Source organism: Sceloporus occidentalis, unplaced genomic scaffold, assembly GCF_023333645.1.
Source record: "Sceloporus occidentalis isolate IW3139 unplaced genomic scaffold, rSceOcc1.0.p SCAF_6, whole genome shotgun sequence".
NCBI classification, from domain to species: Eukaryota; Metazoa; Chordata; class Lepidosauria; order Squamata; family Phrynosomatidae; genus Sceloporus; species Sceloporus occidentalis.
Genome location: NW_028316986.1, coordinates 20184902 through 20201947, shown reverse-complemented (window position 1 = coordinate 20201947; position 17046 = coordinate 20184902). Strand labels below are relative to the sequence as shown.

At 41.0% G+C, this 17046-nt stretch overlaps 1 protein-coding gene across 2 annotated transcripts in view; it reads left to right on the top strand.

The window, feature by feature from the left end:
* The window catches only part of LOC149310467 (ninein-like protein), a 63504-nt gene that overhangs the window by 34509 nt on the left and 11949 nt on the right, over nt 1-17046 (top strand). For both annotated transcript variants that reach the window (XM_089528995.1, XM_089528994.1), the window contains 7 exons: nt 3413-3587; nt 5160-5270; nt 6929-7018; nt 12158-12311; nt 15171-15236; nt 15408-15517; nt 16106-16452. In XM_089528995.1, coding sequence (XP_089385121.1) covers nt 3413-3587; nt 5160-5270; nt 6929-7018; nt 12158-12311; nt 15171-15236; nt 15408-15517; nt 16106-16452 — 1053 coding nt within the window. The remainder of the gene's footprint in view (nt 1-3412; nt 3588-5159; nt 5271-6928; nt 7019-12157; nt 12312-15170; nt 15237-15407; nt 15518-16105; nt 16453-17046) is intronic.

Genomic DNA, 17046 nt, shown 5'->3' with positions numbered 1-17046 from the left:
AAGAGAGCTATAGCTTGACAACAGAGCACATGTTTTTCATACAGAAGTTCACTGCCATCACCACTTAGAAATTTTGGCTAACAATTTGTGGGAAAGATTTCTCTTTGCCTGAGATCATAGAGGGCATTTGCTAGTCGGCATAGAAATAATAATGATAATGATGATTTATTTTACTCATTTATATCCTGCCTTCCTCCCAATAATAGCACTCAAGGTGGCTAACAACACATTTGAAACAATACAAATTGTAAACTCTACAAAAGCATTAATAAAAGTATAAATTTAAGAATCAAAAACATTTAAAGTTAATATATTAGATATTAAAATATTAAAATTCATTTAAAAAACCATATTAAAGCCTTTAAAACAGTATCACACACCATTAAAGGCCCAACTGTAGTTAGTTTCTGAAGCCTGATTGCACAAAATATTTTGACTTGATGTCAGAAGGAGAGTAGGGATGGGGCTATCCTGGTCTCCTGAGGGAGGGAGTTTTAAAGCCTGGGATTAGCCACTGGGGGAAACTTCTTCTTTGTTCTCACCATACAAACGTAAGAATGTGGTGGTCAGAGAGAAGGGCCTCTTCCAGGAGATCTTAAAGCTCTCATAGGCCCATAAAGGGAGATACAGTCCTTCAATAACCTGGACCCATGCTGTATAGAACTTTATAGGTCAAACAACAACACTTTGAATTGTGCCCAGAAATGGACAATTGTTCCCAGTGGAGTTGTTGCAACAAGGGAGTTGTATGCTCTCTGTAGCCAGCTCCAGTTAACAACCTGGCTGAAGCTCTTTGGGCCAACTGTAGTTCCTGAGCACTTTTCCATTTCAGCCCCATGTAGAACACATTACAGTAATCCAAGCAAGATGTAACCAAGGCATGTACCACCATATCCAGATCTGACTTCTCCGGGAATTGGCACAGTTCAAATGCTAGTTTTAATTGTGCAAAAGTACTCCTGGTCACTGCTGGAACCTGGGACTCCAGGCTCAGAGCTGAGTCCATGTACAGACAAACCAGTTTTTCAGGGGGAGTGTAACCCCATCTAAAACAGACTGAATCCCTATTCCAAGATCTGTCTTTCAACTGGCAATGAACATCTCTGTCTTATCTAGATTAAGCTTCAGTCCATTACAGGTGCCAGACACCAGCTTAGTACAGGAGTTGCATCCTTGGAATTGGGTGGAAAGGAGTAATAGTGCTGGGTATCATCAGTGTACTGGTGACACCTGACCACAAAACTCTGGACAATCTCTCCTAGCAGTATCATGTTAATGTTAAATAGCAGGGGAAATGAGACTCAACCTGGAGGGACTCCATAGCGCAGTGGCCAAGAAGTCAGATAGGAATCCCCAGCACCACTCTCTGAGAACACCTCGCCTGGAAAGAACGGAGCCACTGTAGAACAGTAATAATAATAATAATAAAATTAAAATAATATTTTTTTATATGTATTTTCCCACCTCTCCCAGATGGATCGAAGCGGGATTACAATCGAGCAACAACAACAGTATACAAGAATAAAACATAATATTTATTGTTAAAAAGTCCTCCATTTGAAAATTTTGTCCTACATTTGTCCCGGTTTATTTATTTAATTAACGTTTTTTTTAATAAAATTATTTAATTATTTATTTTTTGGCTTCGGCCCCCCAGTTGTCTGAGGGACAGCAACCCGGCCCCCGGCTCAAAAAGGTTGCCTACCCCTGCTCTAGTACCTTGACTGAAAATGGAATACTAGAAACTGGCTTACAGTAAACCAGTATGGTAGGATCCAGGGAAGGTTTTTTGGAAGAGGTCATACCACAGCATCTTTCTGGTGTGTTGGGCCCCTGCCTTGCTGTAAAGAGTTATTAATCGCTTTCCCACTCAACCAGGCCTCCTCTGTCTTGTTTAATATGCCAGGATGGGAATGGGTCTAGGACACTTGAGATGGTTCTCACTTGTCCAAGGATATATAGATAATCTGATTCAATATAAGGCAACTTCCTTTGTTCATAAAACAATTGCCTGAAAAGCAGACATTTTCCCTTCTGGTGTTTCTTCCAAATGTGAAGAACATAAATATATATAAATATAAATATAAGTACTGCACTTAGGGTGGAAAAATGAAATGCACAGATATAGGATGGGGGACACCTGGCTTAAGGAGACAACATGTGAAATGAATCTAGGAGTCCAAGTAGACCACAAGTTGAACATGAGTCAACAGTGCGATGTGGCAGCTAATAAGGCCAATGCGATTTTAGGCTGCATCAATAGAAGTATAGTGTCTAGATCAGGGGTAGGCAACCCTTTTGAGCCGGGGGCCAGGTTGCTGTCCCTCAGACAACTGGGGGGGCCAAAGCCAAAAAATAAATAATTAAATACTTTTTTAAAAATTAAATAAATAAATAAACCGGGACAAATGTAGGACAAAATTTTCAAGTGGAGGGCACTTTTTAAATAAAAAATGGAGGACATGCGAAAAAATTTGCTGATTTTTAAAAAAATGTTAAGATAAATGCATGTTTCTGAGGTTTCTATAGACAATTGCCCCACCATGCCCCTCACGGGAGACGCCAAAGGCCCCGGCGGCAATCGGCGGCAGGACCGGGCTGGGGCCGGTCCCAAGGCCTCGCCGGGCCGCATCTGGCCCGCGGGCCACAGGTTGCCTACCCCTGGTCTAGATCAAGGGAAGTAATAGTGCCACTATATTCTGCTCTGGTCAGGCCCCACCTGGAATACCTTGTCCAGTTCTGGGCACCACAATTCAAAAAGGACATTGAGAAACTGGAGCGTGTCCAAAGGAGAGTGACTAAAATGGTGATGGGTCTGGAAACCATGCCCTATGAGGAACGCCTTAGGGAGCTGGGTATGTTTAGCCTGGAGAAAAGAAGGTTAAGAGGTGATATGATAGCCCTGTTTAAATATTTGAAGGGATGTCATATTGAGGAGGGAGCAAGCTTGTTTTCTGCTGCTCCAGAGACTAGGACCCGGAGCAATGGATGCAAGCTGCAGGAAAAGAGATTCCACCTCAACATTAGGAAGAACTTCCTGACAGTAAGGGCTGTTCAACAGTGGAACAAACTCCCCCGGAGTGTAGTGGAGTCTCCCTCCTTGGAGGTCTTCAAACGGAGGCTGGATGGCCATCTGTCAGGGATGCTTTGATTTGGATTTCCTGCATGGCAGAATGGGGTTGGACTGGATGGCCCTTGTGTTCTCTTCCGACTATAATTCTATGATTCTAGGTGTACCCTCACTTTCCAAAATTAGTACAGTGGAGCCTCCTTGCCTTATGTGAGGAATCCATTCCGGACCCAGCTGCGTAAGGCCAATTCCGCCTATGCTCGAACCCCATTCAGTATAATGGGGCTCATGCTCTTAGTGTACCTTTCTTCATCACATTACAATTATGCTTCCATTTTTCAGATACCTTGAGCAAGATTACAGAGGAAAACTGACCGTTATGAAGTCTGAAGTGGAGATGGAAAGGGAGCAGCTCCTGCAACAAACTAACCATCAGAGAACCAAGTTAGAAGCTGAAATTAAATCTCTTAAAGAGGAAGAGTCCAGTTTGAGAGGAAAACTAACTCTGGTCATCAAAGTAAGGATTTAGAGCATTTGTGTCTATGATATGATTGTGCATATTGTGCAGTTCAAATCAAATTACTGCAGTAAAAAGCTGAATTGTTTGATTCGTAAGACTGGCTTAATTTATATCAATCCTCCCCTCCTCTCAGTTTTTACAACTAAATCTACTTATGACATGAAACAGAGTCACTGCCCATTCTTCCTCTCCTTCCCCCCCCCCTTTCATCCTTCACATACCCATGAAGTCAAAAAAGTTGGCCCTTTCCTAAACTGATAATTACTGGAAGTTGTTTTTTAAATTTTCTGAATTCTGTGCTCCTACAGAATAGTAGGATACACAGAACATTAATTATAGGAGTCCTAAATGATGTCTGACTAAAATTAAAGCTTGGGCTCCTCCAGGATGACAGTGTGTGCTGATTTGTCTCACACTGTTTTATGTTCTTTCTTCTTATATCTTGTTGGTTCCTTATCCAAACACTCTTTAAGGCAGGGATAAGCAACTGTGGAAGGTTGGGGGAAGGATACATTAGCCCCCTGGGAGTCATTGGAGAGCTACATCTGCTCCCATTAAAAATAACAAACAAACAAAAAAAAGGTTTGCACTCAATTGCCTGTATGGGCTATGAGGGCAATTTCACTATGTTTTGCATTTCAACTAAGATCTCTCCCAGACCCAAATTGACCCAGGGAACCCACAAAATGTGACGGTAATGCATTCCATACCCCCAGTGGATATTTTTTGGCAAAGCAACGGGGGTTGCTGTCTGCAGTTGCTTAAATCCATGGATGGCAAGCCTGCGGATATTGAGAGTCTGCCGTACTAACCCTTCCTGACATGGGACTTGAGCAGATGGACTGCTTGGAGCAGTCTCTGGCTGCTCCAACCATGAGAGTGCCCTGAGTGGTGTTGGCCCGATGCAATCACAAGCCAGCCGCCACTGTGATCTGCAGTGGACTGCCAGCAAGAACCTTTTTTTGGTGCTCCTTTTGTGGCCCGGATTGGGCCATCTTAGGCGGCCGCAGCACAACATCAGCCCGATCTGGGGTGCGTTCGTCATCTGAGCACCACACCATTGAATCAGCCTGAAGGCAGTGCTCTTGACCCATCTGTTTCGGGCCATGGTTGCCTTGTCTGGAGCAGCCCCTTAGTACAACCTTTCTAGGAGAGTGCCACTTCAGAATGTAATTAAGGGAAATGAATGAAATAAAGCATTGATTTATTACGTTTCCCATTCCAAAAACATGGAAGCAAGTGCATGATGTGGATTCTGTAGCCTAGCTTCCTCCTTGTTACCCATTCTGTGTTTGGGATATGTTGGTTTGTTGTTTTTGGTTCATTGTTTATGAAGGAGAGCATTTCAGATATGCAGTCCTCGCCAATTCTAAAGTGGTACAGGTTGAAGTGAGTTGTTACATGGTGATAATAATTTCTTAATAGCATTGCTTATGAGTGCAAAGTCTTCAGGATTCAGCATGTTGCTGTAACCACCTTATTCTATATAGCAAAATGAATCAGAGCAGCAACATGCTTTATATGTGATTCCAGTTGCTTTCTGGGTGTTTGTTGTTGTTTTTTTTAAAGGAAAACAGTCGCTTACAAAATGAAGTTGCTGAAATGGTTCAAAAACTGGCTGAGTCTGAAAAACAAGTATTAAAGTTTCAGAAGGATCTTGATTTCTTGTTGAAAGACAAGGTAATGTTTTAATGGTTAAGCTTTCTTTCCTCTGTGTTTTAGGTAGTTGCAAGTGTTTCTTGGACCTTTGGGTCCGTGTGAGAAACAAGTGTGATATTAATTATAGCCCTGCATATAAAAGGCAAGTGCTTTATTAAAGTAGAAACTACCAGTGTTTTTTGGGAAGGGCAGAAGATCGTGGTTTCTTTTGTCATTGTATCCACTGTTTTAAAAAATGTATCCCACTTTTTCACTTCAGGTGGCTTGTGAAGATTTATTTTAAAACAAGTAAAGATAACATTGAAAACACATTAAATAATGCAACAACAAACAGGAAAAGGACAGCAAGACAGTTTAAATATTAATAAACAGAATAAAAGAAAGGAAAAATACAGCAAAAGCACACACATATAAAGCATAAAGCAGTTTTTGCCTGGTGCCTAAATGTTAATGACTATTATTATTATATAGTCATGATGATAATATAATATAGCTGTGTTAGTCTGTAAAATCAGTCCGTAGAGAGATCTTGTAGCACCTTTGAGACTAACTAAAAGAAAGAAATTGGCAGCATGAGTTTTCGTAGATGAAGTCTATGAAAACTCATACTGCCAATTTCTTTCTTTCAGTTAGTCTCAAAGGTGTTACAAGATCACTCTACTTATTATTATTGTTATTATTATTATTTCACTTTCCCCCCAAAATTGGGTCACAGAGTGCCTTACAAATTAAAACAGTACAATCAAAAACATACAGATATACACATTTAAAATAATGACTGTGTTTCTAAGGAAGGACCAATTATCTCTGTCTGCTAGGTGTGTTACAGGAACTAGAAGTCTTTGGCTCTGCATATCCTGGAGAGCAGTCTCCCCTCCACCATTGCATCTGCACCATGACTCAGCCATGCCCTGACAATTCTAATAATGCAGAGTAGAGCAACTTCATTTCATTTTGCAACTTCATTTCATGTATATACCGCTTCATACCACCTAAGCAGTCTATAAGTGGTTTACAATTGTAAACTAATTGCCATAATGTGTGCCCTTTTGGAGGTGATTGAACTCAAGCTTTCATTCATGTGTCTTATGCTCCAGCAATATCTGGGGGTCACACCCTTAGAATAATGCCATCCAAACATGAACAGATTAGGAGATCCCAGCTCACCCCAAGCAGTTTTATTCCTTGTTCAGACGTCTTTCAGCATATAGGCAATTTCACTGAGACTCTGAGAATGATTAGGAGAAAATGCATACCTTCTTCAAGTCCAGTACTAGATATTTTGGAGTTGGGTGCCATCTCTTATCACCCAGTGAGAATGCCTATCTGAGCTGCCCTTTTCTGTTTCCATCTTAATGGGAGAAAGGTGTGGGGAAGAGACACGGATTGGTGACAGGGCTTCAGAGTTTAGTTTTTGCAGATCATGGCACCAACCTTTATGTAGAATTTTGACCTCTTGAATTATCATTGTGCCTTCATATTGGTTCCTAATTACAAAAGTAAATACAAATAGTTGAAAGTGCCTTTTCTTGAAGTCAATGGAACTTCCAAAGGAAAGTCTTTTAAGACCAAATTGTACATCTATAGCTTCCTGTTTCTGAATACCTTAGCTGTTTTGACAATGAATGAAAGTACGAAAATATTTCTACAACGTTTTTTATCTCCTTTGCTTGTTTTAGCTAGGACTTCTGGATCCACATAGCACTGAGTTCTATGATCAAGAAGAGCGTTTTGCTGAAATCATCAAAGAATATGAATTACAGTGTCGGGTAGGTGATCTCTACTTGATGTTATAAATTATTTGGTGTGGGGAAGAAGTGCACAGCAGAAAACCTGGACATGGAGGATTAGTGAAAGAACTGTCTGCATTTAGGACATCATAAAAATCAAGGAGCCAGCATGGCGTAGTGGCCTGAGTTTTGGATTCTGACTGGAGATCTGGGGTTGATTCCTTGGCTGTGGAAACCCATTGGTTGACCTTGGGCAAGTCACACATTTTCAGCCCTCAAAACACTTGTGATAGGTTCACCTGAGAGTCACCATAAGTCAGAAACGTTGTGAAGGCACACAACAACAAAATAAAGGCTTAAATCTTTCTCTTCTAGCGTAGTTACAGAACCTTTTACTTTATGCTAATACCAATTAAAGAATGACACATGATTATGAAGACTTTACACCATGGAAGGCAACTTCACAAGGTCCAGGGGTTTCAGGATCTATCATGGACTCCTCCTGACTTTGAAAATAAGCTAAAATAGTAAAATACCAAAGCAGGAAGGGAACAGTTATACATTTCTGGTTTTATTTTGCGATGTTTATTTTGCGAGGCCCACACTTCATTTTATCATAAAGGTGAACAATTTTCTTGTCAAACAAAATCGTTTCTTTGATCATTGGGGAGTCGAGGGCCATAAAAATAGTCTTGGAGCTTCATGTGGCCCATGGTTTGTGGTCTACTCTTACCCTACATACTGGCTCAGTTTGTACACATCCCAAAGCACAAAATTGGCTATTTCAGGGACTGAACCACATTTGTTCTGCTTGCAAAACATGTGCTCTGTTGCTGAATTATAGTTGTTCCCAAAGTTAAGGTAAAAGTGTGTGTCATCCTGAGCATCTTGGAGGAAGGGTGGGAAAAGAATATACAATTCTGAATTTCATGTCCCAGACAGTGGCTTGAAATCAGAGTTCATGGGCCTATTTGGTAGAGAAAAATGCTGGAACTGCCAGCATCTTTCACATAGGAAAGAACATAGGACCAGCATAATATATCACTTGCTAGAGATCTGAAAGAGAACCTCTGTGTTTTCATTTGCCTCTTGTGTTCCCTTCCCAATTCAATTCTTCCTGTTTTTCCAAATTGTCAACATTTGCTGCTGATATATTCATAGAGGGTAAAGGTGAGCAGTTAACTTCCAAGTGTGTCCTTAATTCACATGTTTGTTACAGTATATTCTGTTCTTACAGCCTGCATGATGTCTTGTTGCAGTTTGAAATCTTGGATGTTTACAAGCATTCTTGTTTCTTTGAATGCTTGAATGTACATTTCCATAGGCTTGTATGTCAGATTTGCTTTTCATGCTGTTTGTGTTGAGTGGGTCTTATCCCTTAGTTCTTTAGTTGGTTTGCATACATCCATTGTTACCTAATGAAATAAGCAGTTTAGGTCTTCAGTTTACTTTTGAGACTCTGTCTCTCAGGCTGAAACAGTCTCAGATATTTTTGAGAATGGAGTAATACCCTTTCTTTTCTTTTCTTTTCTTTTCTTTTCTTTTCTTGAGCAAGTATGTTCAGTTTTGCAACTATACTACAAAATGTAAGCATTCCTGAAGTAGGCTGTGTTACAGTTAATTTTTAAAGTGCATGAGAATAAGTGTTAACTTGTTCTGGGGGATCTTATGGAGTTCTCATATATAATTTTTTTTCTGAGTTATTGCTACCTCTGTTCTCATACATTCTCTGCTCCATGAATCCTTCTGATGGTGTAGGTATGCTTTAGTTTGTGTTTCTGCTTTTATGGTGGCTTCATCATATAAAGTATGTTCACACATTCTAGTCCAGCTTTACAAAAACCAATACATAAACATTTTAAAAACAAAATGCTTCATGGAATGTTTATGACCAGTATTAAAACTGTCTTTTTCTGTCTCCTATTTCACTCTGATTCCTTCCTCACCACTATGTAACTATACACGTTTACCTGAGACTTTTGTAGTGTATTCCATCATTGGATCTGAGGAAGTGGAATGTGATTCAATAGAACCTGATCATTTTTTTAAAAAAAAATTGGTCTTAGAAGTACCACAAGACTCCCCCTTCCTCCTCCTCCTCCTCCTCCTCCTCTTCTTGTACTGAAACATATTAACACAGATAAGTCTAAAAAAGTGATATAATGCAATTTCTGTTTCATACACACCATTCTGTTTAAAAAGATTTGGAAGATTAAGAGTACTTTATTTTCAAACTGCTGTAAGCTGACAAAATCTAGATCAAACTGTAGGACAACTGCAGGACAAAACTCAGCCCAAAATGTAGGACATTTAAGGTCCTCCATTTTTCTTAAATGTCCTACATTTTGGACTGAGATGGGTTACAGACTGCCATTTAGGACGCGCTCTGCGCATCCTAGGGTTAGGAAGGGGCATGCTAGGGTTAGGAAGGGTTGCCCCTTCCTAACCAGCCCTGTTCCCAACACGCGCGGAGCGCATCCTAAATGGCAGCGCCCATCCACATGGGCGCTGCCATTTTTACGTCGTGGACGCTGTGCATCCAGACGTGGCACGGCGGAAGTGATGCCTTGAGTGTGCACCTTGCAGCACCACTTCCAGGGGCAAAAAAGGAGCGCCATTTTGGCGCTCCTTTTTCACTGCAGCCGGAAGCCTCGTGGCCTGGCTGCTGGGGCTTCCTGCTGCAGCTAATGGCGGCGGCGGGAGAACGGCCACTTGAGGGCAGTCTGTAACGCACCTGGGTTTTGTCCTGCAGTTGTCCTATAGTTTGGTGCAGATTTTGTCCTACATTTTGTCCCAGGTTTTAGTGGACAATTATGGCAACCGTACATGAACGGGCAGTTTGTGGCCTTCCAGATGTTGATGGACTATAGCTCTCATATTCCTTCACTACTGGTTGCATTTGGATTAGGACCGTTGGACGTTGCATACCAACAATATCTGGAGGACCACTATCCTTTGCCACCAGCAGAACCCTCATCAGATATCAGGGACTCACATTGATTATAGGCTCACCAGAAGGTATTTTCTCAGAGGATTGGCACTAAGATAAATATACAGAAAATCTACTTGTAATTTCCCAGAAGTCTTTCTCTAGGTTCATTCCCACTTTTGTTTTGAAGAGCAGATCTGAGGTTGCTTGTTCCCTCCTCAAGATGGGGCTCTTGATATAAGAGTTATATCAAGGCCAGTAGGCCAGCCTTCCACAGGTCTGGGAATGGCTGGCATCAACAAAATACATAAGATGATAGGGTTGCAGTCAGATTTGTGGCTAGGATAAATTAGCCCTAGGAAGTAAAGCAAGGAAAATATGACAAGGATATAGTGAATGTGCCAAGGAAGGAAGTAAAGATAGAAGGAAGTTGTGTTTGAAAAAGGAAGGGATAGAGATTACATCTGCCTTACATAGTTTAAACTAAACTGGAATTTAATATCATCATCATCATCATCATCACCACCCCTATTATTATGATATTTATTTGTATCCTAACTTTCTCCCAAACTTTGGACTCAAGGTGGTATACAATTTTATTGTTTTTTATTATATTTTATTCACTATATACAATCTTGTCTAATAACAATATTCAGTTATAAAATCTTATAAGTCAATAGTCATATTGTACAGCTTACCTTAAAATATTTCTTTCATTTTCTAATAAAAAATTCTTAAACCTGAGACCATACTTTGTATAGTTCTTTCACTGAATATTTTTTACATTTCTGTGACCTTCATTATAACAATACTCTATTATATTAATCTCTTGTTTATTCTCCCTCTTACCCTGAGAGCACTTCAGTTTTGCCCAAATATCAGTATCTCTAATCGCCATATAATTTCTATTATCCATAATTTAACTTAACTATCTTTGCATTATGTTCATGGCAGAATGGGCTTAAATATGTTCTCCCATATATCCAGCCTATTATTATTCTAAGATAAAAAAAAATTCCTGACGTTCAGCCCAGTGATGAATTTTCTTCCTCTAGCTCTGATTTTATATGCTTATCCTACTGTATTAAGCCCATTTGCCTTTGTTTCCACTGCATCATAACTGTTGTACAATTTTAAAAAGAACACTACCGCTAAAATCATACAAAAAGTGAACATTAAAATGGAATTAAACTATGCATAGCATTAAAACAATTCAAACCTACATTTAGAAAGATAAAATGCAAATAAAAAGATAAGGCTGTTAAAAACAGTGCCATTTAAAACAGGACAATACCCTTTGCTTTCTCCTTTGAAAGCCTGTTGGAACAAAAATGTTTTTGCCTGCCAACAGAAGGACTCCCAAAGAAGGGAGCTCAAGAAGTTAGAGAAGCCCCCATCTCATGTTCCCACCAACTGTGATTTGGTTGGCGATACTTTTCCTAGAACAGAGTTTGAATGCTGTAGTTTTGTACAGCATTTGGAAATATGACAAGTCTCTAAACTTTTCAAAGGAACTCTAGGAACTCACAGATCCTAGGCTTGAACTAATTAGCATGAAATAAACTTGACGTTACTTTTAATTTTGCAGTAAAACCAAACAAACCTTTTTGGCATGCCTGTATTAGCTGGGAATTGCTTTGTCAGATACAGTTAAATACATATCTTTGAATATAGAGCCAGTGTGGTGTGTTCGTTTGAGCGTTGGACTGGGATGCTGGGAGATCAGGGTTCAAATTCCCACTCAGCCATGGAAACCTACAAGATGACCCTGGGAAAATCACATTCTCTCAGCCTCAGAGGAAGACAAGGGCATATCTTCTTGGAATAGGGGATAGGGTTGCCATAAGTCAGAAATTAGTTGAAGGCACACAACAAACAAGAACAGTGGCAGCATATAAAACTGTTGATCAAGTAAACCGTACCTAAGGCCACCCTAACAAATGCTAATCTAAATCTGAAAAAGCTGATTTCTACAGTGTTGTGGTACTTAAGGGAACCTTTGGATCCAATTCATGGTTGCATAGAATCAAGAGTCACTTCCTCCTGAGGTTTTAATAGAAACTTAACAACAGTTCAGGTGTTTTGTGTGGTAAAGGTCTTCTTACTTTATGGTGTTTCAGTGAAAATTATTTGCAAGCTTAACTGGTTAATTCCACTGAGGCATGGTTGCACGCTGCATCTCTTAAAACAGAGTGAGTGAGAGAGAATTCCACATTGACTTTTGGCATTCATCATTTTCTTGCTTACAGGAATTGCGTGACAAGAATGATGAGTTGCAAATGGAGGTGGAAAAACTGTGCTCCCAGCTGCATGGAAGCAAACATAGCCAAGCCAAGCATAAAATGAAGTCCAAGAGCCCTGGAGGAAGGCTCCTGCCTGAAAATGTAAAAGCCAAAATCCCAGGTAATAATAATTAATAATTTGTTTTATTTATATACCGCTATTCCAAAGATCATAGTGGTGAACAGCAAGTAAGCTAATTAGCAAGTAAGCTAATTTGCCCCCAACAGTCTGGGTACTCATTTTAGCGACCGCGGAAGGATGCAAGCCTGAGTCAAGCTTGGGCCCTTTTGCTGGTCTTGAACTCGCAACCTTGTGGTTTTGAGTGAATGGCTGCAGTACAGGCATTTAACCACTGCGCCACCAGGTAAGTCAGGGGTCGGCAACCTCCGGCCCGCGGGCCGGATGCGGCCCGCGGAGGCCGTTGGAGCAGCCCCCGACTGCTGCCGCCACCGCCACCGCCGGTCACGGCTTTTTGCCGCTCTGGATGCCGCCATGTTTCGTCCAAAATGGCGGCGAAGTCTCACGCGACCTTCTCTGAGGTCGCGCGAGACTTCGCCGCCATTTTGGGTGAAAAAATGGCGGCGCCCAGAGGCAAAGTCTCGCGCGACCACAGAAAAGGTTGCGCGAGACTTCAGCCTCCAGGAGGCCCGCTGCCGCCGCCGGAGCCCTCGAATTGGGCTCAGACGGCGGCAGCGGGCCTCTGTGAGGCTGGGGCCGTCGCTGGCGCCGGCGGGAGGGCTTCCAGAGCCAAGGAGGCTTCGCTGTAGCGAGGCCTCCTTGGCCCTGGCCGGCTCTCTCCGCCGGCGGGAGGGCTTCCAGAGCCAAGGAGAAGAGGAGGGAGAAAGAAGAGAAGGAAGGAGGAGCAGTGCATTTCTGTGTATTTTCAGTGCATTTAATGCTAAAAGGTCTGCTGTAACAATGATAGTGGTGGTCGTGGTGATGGTGATGATGATGAGTGAGCTTGAGAGCCATGCAACTACTGTTTCTGAAGCTGAGAAAGTGTCACCTTCCAAAGTGTGTTTTGTGTGCTTTTAATGCTAACAAGTCTCCCTTGCTTTGACAATGATAGAGTGGTGATGGTGATGATGATGAGTGAGCTTGAGAGCCATGCAACTACTGTTTCTGAAGCTGAGAAAGTGTCACCTTCCAAAGTGTGTTTTGTGTGCTTTTAATGCTAACAAGTCTCCCTTGCTTTGACAATGATAGTGTGGTGATGGTGATGATGATGAGTGAGCTTGAGAGGCAGGCAACTACTGTTTCTGAAGCCGAGAGAGTGTCACCTTCCAAAGTGTGAAATGCACAAATGTTCTGTTGTGTGTGTTTTGGAATGCAGGTTGGGGGTGTTTGTCCAGAAAGGGACCGAGAAGGAGAGGGCGGGCACACGCCTCCTCCTCCTTGCGGGGCTTCAGTGGAGGCTCCGCCCCTAGAGGGTGGCTCCACCCCTGGATGGTGGAAGCTCCGCCCCCAGCATGCACCCCCACCCCTCAGCTCCGGCCCCCCAACTTGTCTGAGGGACAGCAACCCGGCCCCCGGCTCCAAAAGGTTGCCTACCCCTGAGGTAAGTGATGTCAGTTGTGCACAGCTGTTTAGGGCAAGGTGGGTCTGGGGCAACACTCACCCTGTTTTCCTATTACATCCCCAGAACATTTTTGGGCCACACACACTCATTTTGAAAAAAACTGAAGTGATCAAAAAGTCACTTCCATTTTTTTCCAGGTTTTTTTAATATACTATTTGGGAACTGGACATGGCAGCATTTAAATTGTGACCTGTGCCACCAGAGGCCTTTGGAAGTAAAATGCTCAATTTTGGGCAGAATTATTTTTCTGTCAAGGGGAAGAATAAAAATGGGTTATATGGGACATAAAAATCCCCACTTATTTAGAAATTATATCTGTTTAAAGTAAATAAATTTAGATAGAACTATAGTCCACTGGTTCAGATCATGACTCTTGATCTGCTCTATGTTCAGAGGAAGGAGATCCCTAATTATCAGCTTTTGTGAACAAAAAAGAGAGGTAACTACTGCGATCTTGCTTAATGCTGGCTATCCACAGATAATGTGTTAGAAGAGATAGATCGTGTGCTTGACCCAGTGTGACTAAAGTGTCATAATTCATAAATGGTCTGTGTTAAAAATAGGAAGCATTAAAATCTGTACATTGTATTTATGAATTGCTGCTCTGCTGGGGGGAAAAAACCAGTGCATTCATATGTGATAAAACCACACACCACAGAAACTCAATAATGATGCCTTTTGGCTTCTTATAGACTGACATGCTCTTCTTCTTTTGTATTTTATGTTATCGTAGATTATGTTTGATTCACCTACCCTTGCAGTGTTCCCTTTCATTAATTCTCACGTGACTTTCATTGGAGTAGTGTCTGTGGCAATTTCTCATAGTCCTGATACAGCTTATCCTTACCTGTATTCCATCCCAGCTATTTCTAGAGCTTGGAAAGATTACTTTTTTGGACTAAAACTCCAGCATCCCCCAGCCAGAATGGTCAGTGGCTATACAGATTGTGGGATTCTGGAAGATCCCTCCCCCGCCTCCAAAATAAAAAACTGCTAAGCTCTGGCTGTTTGTACTCTAGTCCTTGGCACTGAATATCTGTGCTTTAGTTTCTTTCTCACAGTGTTGCATTAGTAGAAAGAGGTATTCTGGTCCTGTTGTCAAGGGCAGGGCTGCCTTTGAAGTATTCAGTCTTTTCACTATTATGTGTGCTTTTCTACCTACACCAAATTATGTAAGTTCTTGCATAGGGCAGCTCTGTGTAAGTCCTGCTGCAAAGGCACTATGTCCTTTTTCAGTCATGTTTGTATAATGATCCTTGTCCCAGTTGTGTTTTTCCCAATAGGAACAAGTTGTACAGTACTTTACAAAGGCTGTGATTGCCCCCTTCTGCTATAATAAAACAAGGCTTTGAATAACTTGCTTGATCCTAGACATGTGCATTTTTCTTCTTTCTTTCTAGATGACATCCAAAGAAATGATCAACTCCTGCTTGGATACCAGCACTTACCAGCCATAGGTCAAAATGGTAGGAGATGTTTCATTGTGTACTTGTGTGTTGTGCTCTTTATGCACCTTTGTTCCCTGCTTAACCAGTCTTTGAGGGAACAACTACCTGGGCACACAACAAATGTGTTCTTTCCCTGGATTTCTGCATTCTTGGGTCTGGTGTTTTTTTCAAGTATCATTTCATTTATAGGGGTAACTTTCACTGAGTCTGATCCTTACTCAGTAAGTATACAAATGGAGCTTCTGGTAGAAGAACTGAAAGAACAGCATCAAGACTTGAAAATACAACTGGAAACCAAGGTGAGTTAGAGAGGACACCTCATTTATTTCTCCATGCTGTTCCAGATTGTTTGGTTAGTAGACTCCAAACTGGTTTTAGCATGGCACCCCTAAGTTGTCCAACCTCTCTAGCATTGCTAGTACAGTAATCATTTCTCTGTCTTGATTAAGATTTATGTCTAAACACAGTTAGATTAACTGTATATTTTGAAAATGTAGTTATGTACTGGATTTTTTTTAAATCACTGTTAGTTGCATTGTGAGACAGCATGTTGATTTTCAGGACGATTAAGCCTGAATTTGTATACGAGGGTAAACTCAATCCTTTCCTATCTGTCTGCAAGGTAGATAAAGACATGGGACTCTCAGAACATACGGTGTATTTTTGATGCAAGTTTATTTTATGTTGAAAGCTCTTTTTCTTATTTAAAAACACTCTTGAAATGACACTTGTTTGGATGTGAAAGTAAGATGCATATAATTCTAGTCCTTGGATTGCACACAACGTTATTTCTAGGGCTGTGTCATTAAACATAAAATTCTAAAGCAGTTTGTGCCTTTATGAGCTGTGCTACTTAAAGGATGCATTAAATATTTTGACTGTTCTAGGTCAACTACTATGAAAGAGAAATAGAATTAATGAAAAATAACTTTGAGAAGGAAAGGAAAAATATTGAAGAAGGTTTCAAGATTGAAATAAATGAACTAGAAGAACAGAAGAGCGATCTGGAAAAGCTGAATGCAAAATGCGAGGAAGTGATTGGAGGCTTGAAAGCTGAGCTTGAGAAACTAACTCCTGTCCAAGAACTCAAGAGGAGTTTTGAAAAGGAGAGATCAGAAATGGAGCAGTACTATGCCAAAGAAATTTCCAACCTAGGACAGAGACTGGCCCAAGAAAGGGACAGATTGCAGGATGACATGAAGAAGCAGCACGAGATTGAGATGCATCTCATGAGGTTTGGTGGCATTGTCTTTTTGAAATTCTAAATATGGGCAGTTGCCAATATGGATGGTAACCATTTATTTGAACTTAAATAAAATTCTCATACACTGGGAAAACATATTCTGACCATAACATAGTTGAATCCGTAGTTATTTAGAAGGAGAACAGTAGAAGAACAAGGGTTGCAAAAGTGTTCAAGTTGTGTGTAGTCATCCTTACAAGATCCAGGGGCAATTTTGGGGAAATGACATGCAACTTTTGTGTCATGAGGGACCTAGTTGGTCAGACCTCCATAGTTCCTCACTTTCTCTCTGGAATCACTCTCCATATGCTGCTTATTTGTCCCATTGTTTTCAAACGAAATAGAATCAGTGTGTGTTGCACACAACAAGCATAATAGCTAATGTGTCTTATATTAGAATTAAATCTAAAAGTATTTCAAGTGGCACACTGCAACAGTCTAGAGTCAGTGGATAAAGTCCATGTTCTCTCATAGTATTCAAACACAATTTAAAGAAACCAGAGGGTATGGGAGTGTTATCACACAACATTTCCTGTTTAACTCTCGTTTAAATCCTGTTTGCCCCCTAGTGTGATAAAGCAGTTA